Source organism: Macaca mulatta, chromosome 5, assembly GCF_049350105.2.
Source record: "Macaca mulatta isolate MMU2019108-1 chromosome 5, T2T-MMU8v2.0, whole genome shotgun sequence".
Lineage (NCBI taxonomy): Eukaryota > Metazoa > Chordata > Mammalia > Primates > Cercopithecidae > Macaca > Macaca mulatta.
Genome location: NC_133410.1, coordinates 162,845,047 through 162,861,126, shown reverse-complemented (window position 1 = coordinate 162,861,126; position 16,080 = coordinate 162,845,047). Strand labels below are relative to the sequence as shown.

The 16,080-nt window shown below is 38.9% G+C and overlaps 1 protein-coding gene across 1 annotated transcript in view; it reads left to right on the top strand.

Moving 5' to 3' along the window:
- Positions 1-16,080, top strand: part of DCHS2 (dachsous cadherin-related 2) — a 266,804-nt gene that overhangs the window by 225,384 nt on the left and 25,340 nt on the right. The window contains exons 14-16 of the mRNA XM_015139368.3: positions 1,378-1,491; positions 11,727-11,938; positions 14,395-14,546. Of these exons, the coding sequence (XP_014994854.3) occupies positions 1,378-1,491; positions 11,727-11,938; positions 14,395-14,546 (478 nt within the window). The remainder of the gene's footprint in view (positions 1-1,377; positions 1,492-11,726; positions 11,939-14,394; positions 14,547-16,080) is intronic.

Genomic DNA, 16,080 nt, shown 5'->3' with positions numbered 1-16,080 from the left:
GGTTCTGCATTGTCTGTGACTACTTTCATACTACAATAACAGATTTGAGTATTTGCAACAGGACTGTGTAACCTGTAAAGCCTCAAACAATTAATATCTGGCCCTTGACAGAAAAATTAGCTGATTCTTCACATAAAGCCACACTTATCTCCCTGGCTCTCAAGTTCTCCCATTCTCTTGCCTACCTCTCTTACCCTTCTTCACATTGTATTTATTCTTCCTATTTAAATTTATTCCCCACTCCTGCCTTATTTGATTCTATATCTAATTACAAGGATTGCCTTCTTGCCTCTATCAGTCCTTGCTAATTCTTCTTTCATGTTGGTATTTAGTCTGTTCCCATAACTTAAAAGGACTTCCTTCTCTTTTGTCTTTCCAATTCCTATACCTAACTGAATTTCTGTTTCTTCCTTAAAGTTATCTCTTTGCCCCTGCTCTATCTGAACAAATCTTGAATGAATTCATGTCTTGCAGTTAAGTTGTCGGTTACTCTCTAGTTGGGTTGCTTTTACCGACAGCTAGATCAGAAGCTGGTTGAGGGAATATTTCTTCTCTTTATGCTCCTATAGCTTCCTTTCCCACTCCTAGCTCCAATGTTTTGGGGCAGTGTGTCAAATGTCTTTAATCTGTCCATGTCTTTCCATCTCCCATCCCACAGTCCTAGGTCATTGTCTCCTGCTTGGACTATTGCAGTATTATCTTAATTGGCCTCTCTGCTCCATTCTTACCCTACTCGTCTCTGTTCTCACAGCACTTAGTATGATATTTTTAAAAAGTAAATCATGTTTTCCTCTACTCCTTAAAATGCTTCCATGACTTCCCTTTGCACTTACAAGAATCTGACCCTTGCTTATCCTGCCATCTCCACCTTCTGCCTCTTCCCCTACTTGTTGTACTTTACCCAACCAAGCCCTTTCCTAGCCCACAGCCTTTGTGGTGGTGGCTCCTTTTCCCAAAATCCTCTTCCTCCAGCTGTTTCTATGGCTTCTTATCCTTCACTGTCCTCAGACCTCTTTAAAGTCTGGTGCTTCCCCTGAAAAAGAAGTACCTTATATCAAGTAACCTTATTTTTCTCTTTCTAGGGGCCTGGCACACTTGAAAACTTTTCTATGATTATGTATGATTTAATGGTTTATTGTATGTCTCGTTATACCAGTTAATAACCACCGTGAGGACAGAGATCTTTTCTATCTTGTTTGCTAGTATATCCCCAGCACCTAGCATGGGATCTGACTCACTGAAGACAATAAGCTATTGTTGAATGAATGAACAAGTGAAAACATAGTAGGCAAATAATAAATAACCAGTATTTTCTCTTCTGTTTCCATGAAATTTTTTTAATCCTAATGGAGTTCTTTCTTTACCTAATTTTTGCAGGTACTTCTATTGTGACTGTAAAAGCTTTTGCTCCTGACTCAGTTCAGGACAGCCTGAAATATTCAATTTTTAGTGGAAATGAAGATGGCGTTCTTTCCCTGTGCTCTAAGTCAGGTAATCCTTCTCTACCCTATAATAGCTTTATTTTCTGCTCTGTTTGATGTTATTTCTGCAAAATTTGCAAAGTAGAAATTGTTAGAGCTAACTAATTTAAAAAGTAAGCAAGAAAGAATTTTTTAAGCTAGCCTATGAAAAATTGCGGGAAATCAAGGACTATTTGTTTATATTCACTAAGAATTATATTCTTAATATTTCCAAATTAGACAGTGTCTATCCTGTCCTTCAAACTTTTGGAGATAAATTAGCTTCCACTTACAATTTACCCATCTATTTGGGAAAATTGGAGATACAGTAGTGAGATCATTGACACTGAGTCCGAATTCAAAATAAGAACATGTCTAGCTGTAAGGAATCTTCATCAGAGATTCTTGTAATTTGCTACTGAATATCAACAACACAACAAAATAAAGAACAGCTGCGAAGGTTTCTATACAGTGGTAAAGAAATTACTTCCAAATACAGCATGTAATAAATTTAGCTTCAGTAAGACCATTACTGTTTTAAATGAATACCAATTGATTATTTCAAACGTACTTTTTTTTTCACTAACGACTCTGTAGTAGATACACATCTGCTTTGTTGTCAAACTTCAAGAAGAATGTTTCTAATAATGTCTATGTTGCCATACAACCAACTTATTTAATCTATACTGCACGCACCTGGGAAGAATTGAGAGAGGGAAATTCCTTAGGTAAATGTACTGTCATCCAGGGTGGTGTTATGACTTTTTGGTCCACACAGCCTTTGGTCAGCAACCTTTCTGAGGTAGCCTGCTAGAAGTCTTCATCTCTTCATCCTGTTGTTGCATTAAAGGGTGGTGTAGAAAGCCTGTTCACAAAAGGGCCATTTGTAAACATCACCAAGTCTTAATTTTCTTGCAGTCCAGGTGTCTGAGGGTTATGGGAAAGCAGCCGAGATTAAAATGCTTAGGAAGAAAGAAGGGTAACAGAGCTGGCATATTTTCCCAGGCTATCCAGATCCTCTGCCACCACACTCCTAACATGGCCCAGACCTGGTCTTATTTCTTCTACAGTCCATCATTAAAATGCAGATAAAATCTTCCTAGAGTTAGTCCAAAGAGGTCATTCACAGGAACATCTTTATTTTTTGATTAGATAACTTGTATACATTGAGTTTTAAAATTTTACTGTGAAATATCTGCCAGATGGTATGTTGAAATGTATAAGACTGTTTACTCCAGCCTGGGCAACAGAGTGGTGAGACTCCGTCTCAAAAAAAAAAAAAAAAAAAGAAAAAAAAAAAAGACTGTTTAATGGACAATAGTAAAATAAAAACCCATATACATGCCACCAATCTCTGGAAACAGACATTTCGGTAGTCCCCCCTTATCCTTAGTTTCTCTTTCTCCAGGCTCAGCTACCTGTGGTCAACCATGGCCCAAAAATATTAAATGGGAAGCTCTAGAAATAAACGATTCATACGTTTTAAATTTCTCACTATTCTGAGTAGTGTGATGAAATCTCACATCATCCTACGCCGTCCCACCAAGAAGTAAATCCTCTTTTTGTCCAGGGTCTCCACACTGTACATGCTCCCTGTCTATTAGTCAGTAGCTGTCTCAATTCTCAGTTCCACAGTCATATATTGCAGTACTTATATTCATGTCACTCTTATGGAACTTAATAATGGCCCCAAAGCACAAGTGTAGTATTCTGGCAATTTGGATATGCCAAAGAGAAGTGGTAAAGTGTTTTTTGATTTTTTTTTGGAAGTGAAAGATGAAAGTTCTCAATTTAATAAGAAAAGATAAAAGATTGTATGCTGAGGTTGCTAAGATCTACAGTAAGAATGAATATTCTACTTGTGAACTTGTGAAGAAAGAAAAAAAAATTGTGCTAGTTTTGCTATGGCACCTCACAATGCAAAAGTCATGGCCACAGTGCATGGTAAATGCTTAGTTAAGAATGGAAAAGGCATTAAATTTGGGGGTGGAAGACCTGAATAGAAAAACGTGTTCAATTTGACAGTAACATGTTGCACCAGAAAGCATTGAGCCCTCTATGAAGGCTTCAGCAAGGAATCCCCAGAAATGAGTGACCCTAAGCCTCTTACTGCAAGTAAGAGATGGTTACACAGATTCGGAAATAGGTTTGGACTGAAAAATACAAAAACTACTGGAGAGGCTGCATCTGCCAACAAAGAAGGTGCTGCCGCATTTCTGAAAATGTTGAATAAGGAGAAAGGAAACCATCTAAAGCCAATCTCTAATTGCCATAAAACTAAGTTTTTGGGGAAGAAGATGCCCAATAGAACCTACATGCATAAAAGTACAAAGGAAGCACCAGGGCATAAAACATGGACAGATGAACTCTGGTACTATGTGGCAACACTGCAGGACATACGATAAAATCAAGTGTCACATACAAAGTGAAGAACCCACATGGTCTCTAAAACAAAAAATTATCTGCCCATGTTCTGGCAACATAATAAGAAAGCATGGGTGGCACACATCTTGTTTATAGAATGGTTCCACCAGTGCTTCATCCCAGAAGTTAAAAAAAAATACTTGGATGAGGAAAGGTTGGAATTCAAAGTTCTGTTAATATTAGACAACGCACCTGGCCATCCTGCTATAAAAATGAAAATGTTGAGGTTGTATTTTTACCTCCAAATAAAACCTCATTGCTTCAGCCCCTTGAGCAGGCATCATTTGGTTTGTCAGGGTCACACACCTGCCTGGTATTTGATCAGCCATTAATTGATGCAGACCATAATCTGGATGTAATGTAATGCTGGAAATCATTCACTGTTGCTGACGCAGTAACGTTCATCAAAGCTGCAATGCATGAATTAAAACTAGAAACTGTAATGCCTGCTGGAAGAACTTCTAGAGTGAAGTCATGAATGATTTTAATGGCTTCCTGGGGATTGATGGAAAAGTTAGGAAAATAATTCACACAGCAAGACAAGTTGGTGGAGAAGGGTTTGCCGACATGCTTGATGAAGAAGTAGAAGAACATATTGAAAGCCACTGAGAAGTGTTAATAAATGAGGAAGAACTTTTTGAGTCATGTACAGAGAAAGGGAAGACAAAGAAGAGACTAAAGCAGAACCAACAATGTAGACATTACTCAAATTTTCTCTAGTGTTTCAAATCACACAGATATGAAAAGACAAAATTATAGAATACAATCCTCAGATAAAGTGCAGCATTGAAGTCACCCATAGGATCATAGGATTATAACTTCTGTACCAACACTTTGATTAAAAACTGACAAGCTTTTTTTGTTTGTTTGTTTGTTTTTTGTTTTTTTTTTCTGAGATGGAGTCTTGCTCTGTTGCCCAGGCTGGAGTGCAGTGGCATGATCTTGATTCACTGCAACCTCCGCCTCCTGGGTTCAAGCGATTCTCCTGCCTCAGCTTCCCAAGTAGCTGGGACTACAGGCATGTGCCACCATGCCCAGATAATTTTTTGTAATTTTAGTGGAGACAGGATTTCAGTGTTAGCCGGATGATGTCCATCTCCTGTCCTCATGATCCACCCACTTCGGCCTCCCAAAGTTCTGGGATTACAGGCGTGAGCCACCACGCCTGGCCAAAAACTGACAAGCTTTTATTACAAGGATTTCCAAAAGGTTTTGGCAAAAGAAAAAAAAAAAAACAAAACCAACCAACCTGCAACTCTCAAGTACTCCTAACCATCAGCGTCATCTGTTCCTGACATCCAGCCATCCAACCATCGACATCATTGTGGCTCGGTGATCCAGGACCACTTGAAGCAGATGATGATCCTCCTCCTGACATACCATCAGAAGTTCAGTAGTAGCCTACTGCTATGTCACAGTCATTCACCTCAGTTTACCTTATCATGTGGGCACTTTGTCATCTCATATCATCACAAGAAGAAGGATGAATACAGTATGATATGATATTTTGCAAGAGAGACCACATTCACGTAACTTTTATTACGTGAATAAATTGTTCAATTTTATTATTAGTCATTGTTGTTCATCTCTTACTGTGCCTAATTTAGAAATTAAACTTCATTGTAGGTATGCATATATAGAAAAAAGCATAGTACATATAGGGTTTGGTACCATCCACAGTTTCAAACATTCACTGGGGGTCTTAGAATATATCCACCACAGGGAAGGGGGAACTACTCTACTAGAATTTCCAAATTTTCAAAAGTCTCTGTGTGCCCCTTCCTTTTTATATCTCTTTTTTCCTTTCTTTTTTTTTTGTTTTTGTTTTTGTTTTTGTTGTTGTTCAGAAATGTATGTACATTGTGGAATATCTAAACTGAGCCAATTAACATACACATCACTTCATGTGTCTCTTTTTTTGTCCCAGAGATATTTAGTAACTTGAATTTGTATTGATCACTGGCTTTTTTTTTTTCATAAAGAAAGACAGATTCTCACTATGTTGCCCAAGCTGGCCTCAAACTCCTGAACTCAAGCAATCTCCTTGCCTTGGCCTCCTGAAGTTCTGGGATTATAGGCATGAGTCACTGCACCCAACTGATCACTGACATTTTTGGTTATAATTTTTCCACTGCATTTGAATTTCTAAACAATATATCATTTACTTTTACCTTGACTTAAGTATGATAATAGAATCATGATATGTACTCTTCTATGACTTTATTCCTTTGCTCGACATTTTTACTATGACTTACAGTGCATAAACCATTACATGTTAAAGAGAAATAGCAAAGAATGAAATGTACAGGCTTGCGTGTTTCTTGTTAGATTTCCCCTAAGTATATTATACTTTTTCTCACTATGGTAAATGAAAAAAAATTGCTTTTCCTGACAGTGCTGGTGTATGTATTTGAAACTGGCGTATGTCTTTTGATTTTTTTGTCTGGCAAATTTGCAAACTAGAGATTGACATTTTTCTGTATATATGACACATAAAATCATATCTGAAAATGACCACTTTCCTGTCTGAAGTTATATAGTTATTTCTCTTATTTCAGTGGCTAGCCTAGTTATTTTAACATATATGAAGTCCGACATTAATCAATATTCTCTTCCTGAGTAATACAAGAGATTTGCAATTATTGATCTCCAAGTGCTCCTGTTTCAGTTTACACGCTTTTGTGACCACAATTTTGATTCTTTCAAATTAGGCATTAGTAGTATTTTTCAGTTGATTTAGCTGCATCCTTGCTGATGTCTCTGCTAACCATTCTTTCTTACATCTCAGCCTTTCTTCTATTATTATTATTATTTTTTTCTGCTTGAACTATCTCCTTTAGTGATGGTTTATATAGTAATCTCTCTCAGATTTAGGTAGTCAAAAAATGTAGTTATTTAATCCATGCTTTTAAAATACTTTTGCTCATCTTGTAATTCTAGATTCACAGTTATTTTCTCTCATCATAGTAAGCTATTATTCTACTGGCTTCTGGCGTCCCATTGTTGCATTAAGAAGCCAGCTGTTGATCTAAACGCCATTCATTTGCATCTTTCCTTGGAACTCCCATTAGACAAATGTTGGGCTATGTGATCTCTCCTACATCTCTTTTTTATATTTTTCATCTGTCTTTCTCTTCATTCTGGGGAATTGTATTTTTCATTTCCAAAAGTTCCGTTGAGTTCTTTTTCAACTCTTCTTTGCTTTTGAAAAATAGCCTCTTGTTCCTTGCTCTTATTTCCAAGGGTTTTTAATGTATTTAAACATATATAATAATTCTGTGTCCAACAATTCCTGCATCTGAAGTCTTTGATTGTTTGGTTCTGTTGTCTATGGGTTGCTTTCTGTCATTTATGGTGCCTTGTTTCTCTACAATTTTAGTGCTTGTAGACTATGAGCTACTCATTATCCTTGAAAGCTCTTTGACGATTCTTTGAAGCCTTGGTTGAATTTATGGCCGTAAAAGAGGATTTGCTTTCTTTTCTGCAATTTGCCTGGAGAATCATCAGGGAGAAGCTAGTTTAAATTTAATTTCTAAGAGTTTTAAATATGTATAACTATGATAGTGTAGCTACCATAAATTCAGGCTTAAACTAATACATAAGGTTTTTTTCTCCCTTTCAATCAACACCAAGGTTAAAAAAAGGAGTCAAGTTTCTGGTGGATTTTTGGCCAATACCTTTTGGAAGAACATTGTAATTAGAAGTTGTAGTCTCTTTCTTTTTAACTCATCACTGTTGCTGCAGATTGTAATCCTTCTGTGATCATATGGGTGACTTTGATGATGCATCCATCTGAGGATTGTATTCATGATTTTGTTCTTTAATATCTATACAATTTGAAACACTTCAGCAAATTTCAGTTATGTTCACATTGCTAATTCTGCTTCAGTTTCAGTTTTGTTTCTTTTTTTTTTTTTTTCCAATAATGGCCACTGATTTGGAATATATGTAGCCTTTAGGTGTCCAGCTTTATGCTGGTTTTCCCTATTAGCCTCTTCACCTTTTGTGAGTTCTCACCTTATTTTCCACACTCCATGCAACTATCAGAAATGAATAGTAAGATAGAAGGTTGTGGTAGAAATCTTTGGAACAAAATTGAGCTGTAATTACTTGCTAACCTCTCAGGATCCCTGTCTTCATTTCTGTTTTGTCCCCTGTGGATTTCTTACAACTGTACCAACTCAATAATGCGTTGTAATACATACACATACATATCTATGCAAATATGTGTATTATATATATAATTTATCATGCATTTTAGTTGTTTTTATCATGAAGCTCGGTTAAGTGTATTGTTTACCATACTGCTGTCAAGAAAGCTTTTTTAAAACTTTAATTATGATATTAAATGCATCTTTTGTGCTACCTTTGACAAATTACCATTAAAATTGTATCTAATTGTATAGATTTTCTGAATGTATGTATTTTAAACATACACCACTTAAAATGTGAGACTAATACATATAACAAATCAATAATATTTATCTCTAAGATTATAGTAACAAGAATAAAAGTGTGAGAAAACCATTTTATTAGTAATTAGTTTAATAAGTTGTCATTAGACAGATCTCTGATGAGAACTGTGTTTTCTGTCAATTTGTGCCAGTTTACCCTCTGTTCCATAGTCACAAACCAAATTGACTCTGTATTTAAACTTCATGCCACTTTAGCGTAAAAACATGTATTTCTCACTGTCTAAACCAGCAGCAATTTTAGAGCTTGCCTAAGGTTTTGTATGTAAATAACAGATGGCAGCATTCGTTTTAGTATTATTAGAGTGGCGCAAAACAAAACTGATCAAACTTTCAATGTTTCAAAGACATTGTTTAACTAGGAGAGGGTTTGAAAGTTACTGAATAACGTAAATATCACATTCTGCTTTGATTTGCACAAATGCATGTACACAGTATATAATTGATGGAAATAACCTGATTATGTTATCAAGCATGTAACATTTGATGAATCTTAATCTCATTTGGATGTGTATTTCATAACTTTGCCAAAAGCTGTACAATGTATGTATTTTTTTAGAAGAAAAATGTTACTACAATTTTTTCTCAAGTTATTACATAAGTGGCACATCAACATATAAGCAAGGACATGAATTTAGCATTTGTGAGGCTTCTTACTCTAAGGAAGGTGTTAGTTTCCGCTTATACCATTAGACAGAGCCCAGTAGTACTTTCATCTCACTGATGACAGTACATGCTTGATGCCTTTGTGAAAACTACACATGTATTATCCAAGGAAAAATGTGGATCTAGTAGGTGAGCCAGCCTTGAATCATCCCACAGACTGGTTATTGTCTTTTCTACTTGCATGACTTTCACAGCATATGCCAGTTATTACCCCAAAAATAAAAACCATGCAAGGAAAGCATTAGAACCGTCGACTCATTCCAAGTGCAAAATTCCAATTATCAAAGCCTAAACACAAGCCTTTTATTAAAAACCTACTTTGATCTGCACGATAATTGGCACACTTTCTCCTCAGTGACATGGGCAATTTAGTGTTGCATTTCTATTCCATTTTTCCTTTACAAACAGTAACAGAACATGATAGCTAGGCAAGTGCTCTGTTTGGTGGAGACGAGAGATCTGGGTGAGAGCTGTGGACCCACCTCAGACTCGGGCTCCAGTAACATTTTGGAGTGTGGGAATCAGCCTTTGTTTCAGGGAGGTTTCTGAAGCCCACCTAGTTTCATCACCAGCATATCAAAGGCATCTTAATTATTCTCCAGCTGCCCAAAGTTAGAGCTACTCTAAATTTTCTGCCAGGTGTGTTGGTCACGACAGACTGTGGTTTGTGAAGTAATTTGGTTCTAGTACTAAACTGGTAACTAAATTTGATGTCAAAAAAATGATACTGAGTATACGAAATTTTATATTTGGTAGTATAGTGAGTTAATATATAATATAGTGGTTTTTTTCCTAACAGAATATAGACTACAAAATCTCCCCCAAAGCACCCAATAACAAAGATAGAATATCGGAACAGGATATGCCTCCCACTAGAATTCAAGTAGGTACCAGATGACCTAAAGCTTCTTGGACTAGGTTATCTGGGGAAGCTGATTCAGATAGAGCAATAAAACTGCAGCTCCCAGGCCATAGTTCTGGAAACAGTACAGATTCTTCTACCAGAGGATCAAACTTCTAGTAGTTTATGGCTGTTAAATGTTCTCTTTCTAAATTCAGAGTTCACAGAGATATTAAATCCATATGTGATGATGAGGGTTAGACAAACATGGGTAGTACATCATGGACTCTACCTGTTACTACAAAGAGACATTCCAAATATGCATTATGTCACTTGCTCCTCACAGCCACTGTGCGAAGTCATTGTTAACATCCCATTTTACAGAAAAGGAGACTCAGCTTTACGTCAACCGCATAACTTATCCAGGTCACAAAGTTAGGAGGTGGTGGAGCCAGGTAATTGACCTAAATTAAATTTCTAGGCCTGGGATTTATGCCTGGTTTCAGGTTTCTCTAACTCCAAATTAGTGTTCATTCAGCAACTGTCTATCTGATGGACTTGCTGACAGTGAAAGCCAAGTAAATAAAAATAATACATTGAGTCAGAAATTTTGTTGTAAAGTTGAGGAAAAAACAGTAAAAACTAGACATGGAAATTATGTTAAAGGACTAAGTTTCTTAATTTGCCAGGGGTGGGGGAAACTAGAGCATGGCATCACCCTCAAAAATCTGCTTCCCTCACCTGGATCTGCCTTTTATATGAGGGCATAAAAGTATTACTGTGTGCCTTCGGGAGGCCAGACCCTGAGCTAAACATTGGAGAGATGATGGTGCGTAAGAGATGATGTATGGAGCTTATAAACAAGAGGAGTAATACGACAAAGACAGGTGAAGGTGAACAAAGTGATGATGCAGCTGCCGGAAAATGCAGAGGCTTTGTAAGAGACTTTTGGGAGGCTAATGGTACAGGGATGGTGATGTGGAAAAATCCCTGAGGAAGGATAGCTGTGGGAGCCATTCCAGGCTGATGGAACCGTATGCATGATGACTCTTTAATAAGTATTCAAGGAGCAGATGCAGATTATGGTCATGGAAGGGTTTCATGCAGAACAACGACAGTGTCTTTTTTTTATTAAATTCAGAATGAAAACTGGATTGGGGAGAGACCAGTTTTGTGGCTAATGCAGGGGACAAGGTGGGAAGTGCTGGTGGCTTGAAGGAGGGCAGCAGTAGTGAGACTGGAGTGAAGATATATTTGCAAGACAGACTTACCAGACATGGCCGGGGGGAAATATGGAGAGATAGCTCCCAGGTCTTGGTATTTCCTGGTTTCTTTCCCTCTACATATTTGAACCTGCAAACATCTGCAAGATCCCAAATCTTTTCACAATGACCCTGGTTGGTGGGGAAAGGAGGCCTGCCAATCGGAGGCTTTTGTGGGACAGGTGAGCTGTGAGCACATGAGGCAAAGATGCTTTGGGTCATTTTAAGAATAACTACGGCCAGGTGCTATGGCTCACGCCTATAATCTCAGCACTTTCAGAGGCCAAGGCGGGTGAATCACAAGGTCAGGAGTTTGAGACAAGTCTGGCCAACATGGTGAAACCCTGTCTCTACTAGAAATACAAAAAATTAGCTGGGCGTGGTGGCAGGTGCCTGTAACTCCAACTATTCGGGAGGCTGAGGCAGGAGAATCACTTGAACCCGGGAGGCAGAGGTTGCAGTGAGCCGCGATCTTGCCACTGCACTCCAGCCTGGGCGACAGTGAGAGACTGTCTCAAAAATAAATAAATAAATAAAATAAAAATAAAAGAATAACTACAACATCATTTTCTTTTTTTTCCCTCCTTGGTAATAAAAATAGGACAACTCACTGTGAAAGAACCCAAGTTTCTTGATTTTGAAGTCAGAAATGAGGTACAACTCATCGTTTTAGCTGAAAGTAGTGGGCATAGAGCCTATTGCAAAGTAGCAGTCTTGATACAGGATGAGAATGATAATTCACCACGCTTTGAACAAAGTGTTTACCAAGCATCAGTGTCTGAAGGCGAATTCTACAATGCTCATGTCATACAGGTAACAGAAACATATTTGTGTGTGTGTGTGTGAGAGAGAGAGAGAACGAGAGAGAGAGAGAATTATTACAAATCAATGCACATCAAAATTTCTAAGCCCTGTAGTCCAACAGTCTTTCCAAGTCATGTACATTTTATAGATGGGGTGAAACCTTAGGTTAAAGAAAATCTGATATTCTTGCACTGTCTCTTCCTCTTTATTTATTCAGTGCTCAGTTACTGACATCTGCTTTCTCTGGGAGCACTGTTGAGCACTAGAAATATGCATTTATTAATACAATAGAAGTATGCATTTAGTGTAATGAGTGAAGAGAGGAGACACAGCCTCCTCCTGGAGGAAAAGTGTAAGATTTCACAGAATAATGATATTTACACTGAATCTTCAAGGGTGAACAGGCATGTGGATGGATCTGCTTTCAGGACTAGCCCCATCTCAGGAAAAGGTCCCAAGTCCTGGAGAAGCATCCATTCACAGGGCAGTTTTGTTCATGCTGTAAAACCCACCCATCCTTGATACTTTCTCCACCTGCGTCAGGACAAGTGTTTGTTTCAGCTTTCCCTTCACACTGCACCCCAGCCTGGGCAATAAGATCAAAACTCAGTCTCAAAAAAAAAAAAAGCCTTTCTTTTACTTCAATTCCAGTTTCTGGTGCACATATCCCTGCTGTTGGTGAAAGCAAGACCAATAGAGTCTCAGTTGCCTTGGAGTTTTGCAGTCATGAAGCTGGGCATTAGGAGCTCTCCAACCTCCTATGACTGCAAAGGAAATCAGTGTAAATCCAACTTCCAGGCAAAGTTAACCACAGCAATGGCCATTCCTTTTGGCCCCTGGAATGTCATGGCTGTGGTCAGCACTTCATGCTTATTACACCGCTTTTTCTTTGGGCTAGGTGGAGTAAGGCGTTTCATGGCATGCTAGCGAATTTTCTGGACAAAACCTGCAACAGCTCTTTACTGTGCACTAAAGAGCTCATTATATAAAAAGACCCCACAGTGGCTCACAACTGTAATCCCAGCACTTTGGGAGGCCGGGGCAGGTGGATCACCTGAGGTCAGGAGTTCGAGACCAGTCTGACCAACATGGTGAAACGCCATCTCTACTAAAAATACAAAAACTAGCCTGGTGTGGTGGCGGGCACCTGTAGTCCCAGCTACTTGGGAGGCTGAGGCAGGAGAATTGCTTGAACCTGGGAGGCAGAGGTTGCAGTGAGCTGAGATCACGCCACTGCACCCCAGCCTGGGCAATAAGAGCAAAACTCAGTCTCAAAAAAAAAAAAAAAAAAAAAAGCCTTTCTTTTACTTCAATTCCAGTTTCTGATGCACATATCCCTGCTGTTGGTGAAAACAAGACCAACAGAGTCTCAGCTGCCTTGGAGTTTTAGCTCTGTACCCCTACACCCCATCCAGGATATCTGGGATCCCCTAGGCTATGACTGCAGATGTATTTTGTATTATAGCAGCCTGATTGCTCTAGTCACCAGCCTGTTCCAGATGTGCTGTGTCTTTACCCTGGTTTCAGCCATGACTGAGATGTTTCAGAAGAAAGTGAGGACATTCACTTTTCCAGTCTTTATCATCCCTACCCAGTGAGGCTGATCAGTGGGGATGGCAGATGCCTCCGATGCCACCTTGTCACAAGAGGATCCCCACACTGGGGCGCTGCAGCGTTTCACTTCTCTGTCCCACATGCTAGCTGGGATGGAGCTAAATTGTTCAGTGTGAAATAAGTGAAGGCAAAGACCCATATAAAGCCCAGGTACACTGAATGAGAGAGAGCCTGACCCATCAGCGCTTCAAACTATGGCAGACTTGTAGAAGGCCGAGTCAGGGACAGATAGAATGAACTTTGTTCTTTCCATTTTTCAATCATTGAGTTCCCAGGAAGCTAGCACTACCATTCGGCTGTGTCCTGTTCAGAAAATTAGAAATGGAGGAGGCTCTGGAGCTCATACCAATTGTGGTGGTTGCTTCTGGGGTTTTGCCCCCACACTACTCAATGCCCTCCTTTGGTTACAGCCCCACAAACTTCCTTTGAGGGTCTGACCCTCTGTTGACGCAGTCCTGGTGGGGTTGTCATCAAGATATTGACCTGCCTCCCACTCCTACCCTGCCAAAGGTGTTGTGAACTGCCTCGCCTCTCTCGGTCACACAGACGTTCTCTCCCTGAAATTTGCATCTTGGGTGAAGGGACACTATTGCACAAAATTATACCTCAAAAACTTGTACCATGTCTACTGAGAGCTATTTGGAAATTCTTTGGATGAAGAATTTCTCCGTCACTCAGTTTATCATAAAGTTAAATGTAAGCTTCAGTTGTTTGTTGGTATTTCATTTAATCATTGATTTTAAAATATGTTTGACAAGTTGTGATTCTTTCTTAATGCATGTCTCTGAAAAATAGACTGAACCCATACTGCAGAATAAAGCTTGTCTAATGAAACAGTCGGTTCCTCACAGGTTTTTGCTACCGACCTGGACAGCGGTTTGAATGGCCTGATTGAGTATTCTATTCTCTCTGGCAACCAAGAAGAAGCATTCCAGATTGATGCGCTAAGTGGTGTGATAACAACAAAAGCGATTCTAGATTACGAGCACACCAGCTCCTACAGGTTGGTCCAGGGTTCAGATCCATTGGCTCCATTTATTCTGCCTGCTTGCTGACAACATTGCTGTTTTGTCCATAACTTCCTGTTATGTAAGCTTAGTTGTAAATGTGTTATCCCTTTGATCCAACTTGTTGATATTCTCTTTGATCCACTCTTTTTTATATTAAGAATAGTCTTAGCAATTATTTGTATTTGGGAAAAGTGATTAAAATAGCAAAACTTTAAGGTCCCTTCTAGTTCTAAGATTTTATGAATTTGTGATGCTATTAAGCACTAAATGGGGGACACTAAAAAGATAATGTTTGTGAAATGCCTAATGAACTAGAGAACCCTCTGCAGGTGTCTGTTGTTATTGTTTTTTAAAAATGGTGAAGACTGAGGGATACTTTGCTTTTTGATTTTTTATTCTTGCATGTGAAAGTACAACACTGTCTTCAAGGTCTTGTTGCAGTTCTTTGATCTAATAGAAATGATCTTATTAAAAGCATACATTTAACATTAAAACTCTGTGCCCCTAGAGTCTAAGATATGCCAGCCTTATACAGAATTCAGCAAAGGAAAGAATAACATTGTTTTAGTTTTCTTGGTGTTCAAAAAAATCAGTGCTACAAAAGACTAGACTTATACAGAGAGATAGTGATGGCATCACAATTTGTGGAAGCAAAAGGCCTTTTTTTTTTTTCTTTTCTTTTCTGAGACGGAGTCTTACTCTGTCACCCAGGCTGGAGCGTAGTGGCACAATCTCAGTTCACTGCAGCCTCCGTCTCCTGGGTTAAAGTAATTCTCCTGCCTCAGCCTCCCAAGTAGCTGGGATTACAGCCGCCTGCCACCATGCACGGTTAATTTTTGATTTTTAGTAGAGATGGGGTTCCACCATGTTGGCCAGGCTGGTCTCAAACTCCTGACCTCAAGTGATCCACCCATCGTGGCCTCCCAAAGTGCTGTTGTTACAGGCATGAGCCACTGCACCCGGCCATCAAAAGACTCTTAAGAATTCTAAAATATCCATGAGTGGGGACTGCTTAAAGATTTAGCAGAACCCTGGAATAGAATACCATGAAGCTGATTTTACAAAAGAAAGAGGCATAACTCTGTGTGCCAATGAGGATGGAGCTCTAGGATATGTGACTAAGTGAAGGCAGTAACGAGACCCATTACAGTGCTTATCCAGCATGCCTGTTTGAGTAAAAGCACACCCACATATTTGGAATGCTTCTGGAAGAAAATATAAGAAACTGTTCATTTTATTTGTCTCTGGAGAAGCAGTCAGGCAGCCTGTGGTCCAAGAGAGGCTTAGCTCTCTTACTGAACATTTTAGTATGCTTTAGATAGATGTTGCATTTTTGTGTTTTTCCAAAAGGCCTTGCCCATGCTGTATTCTATTTAATCCTCACAAGCACCTCATGAGGATGTTAAGGTGGGCATTTTCTTATTTGCTGATAAGACAACAGAAATACAGTGGCTTGCTCAGGGTCATAGGATAATTTGAGGATCAAACTTGAACTTGCACTTAAGTATTCTGCTTCTAAGTCACCCT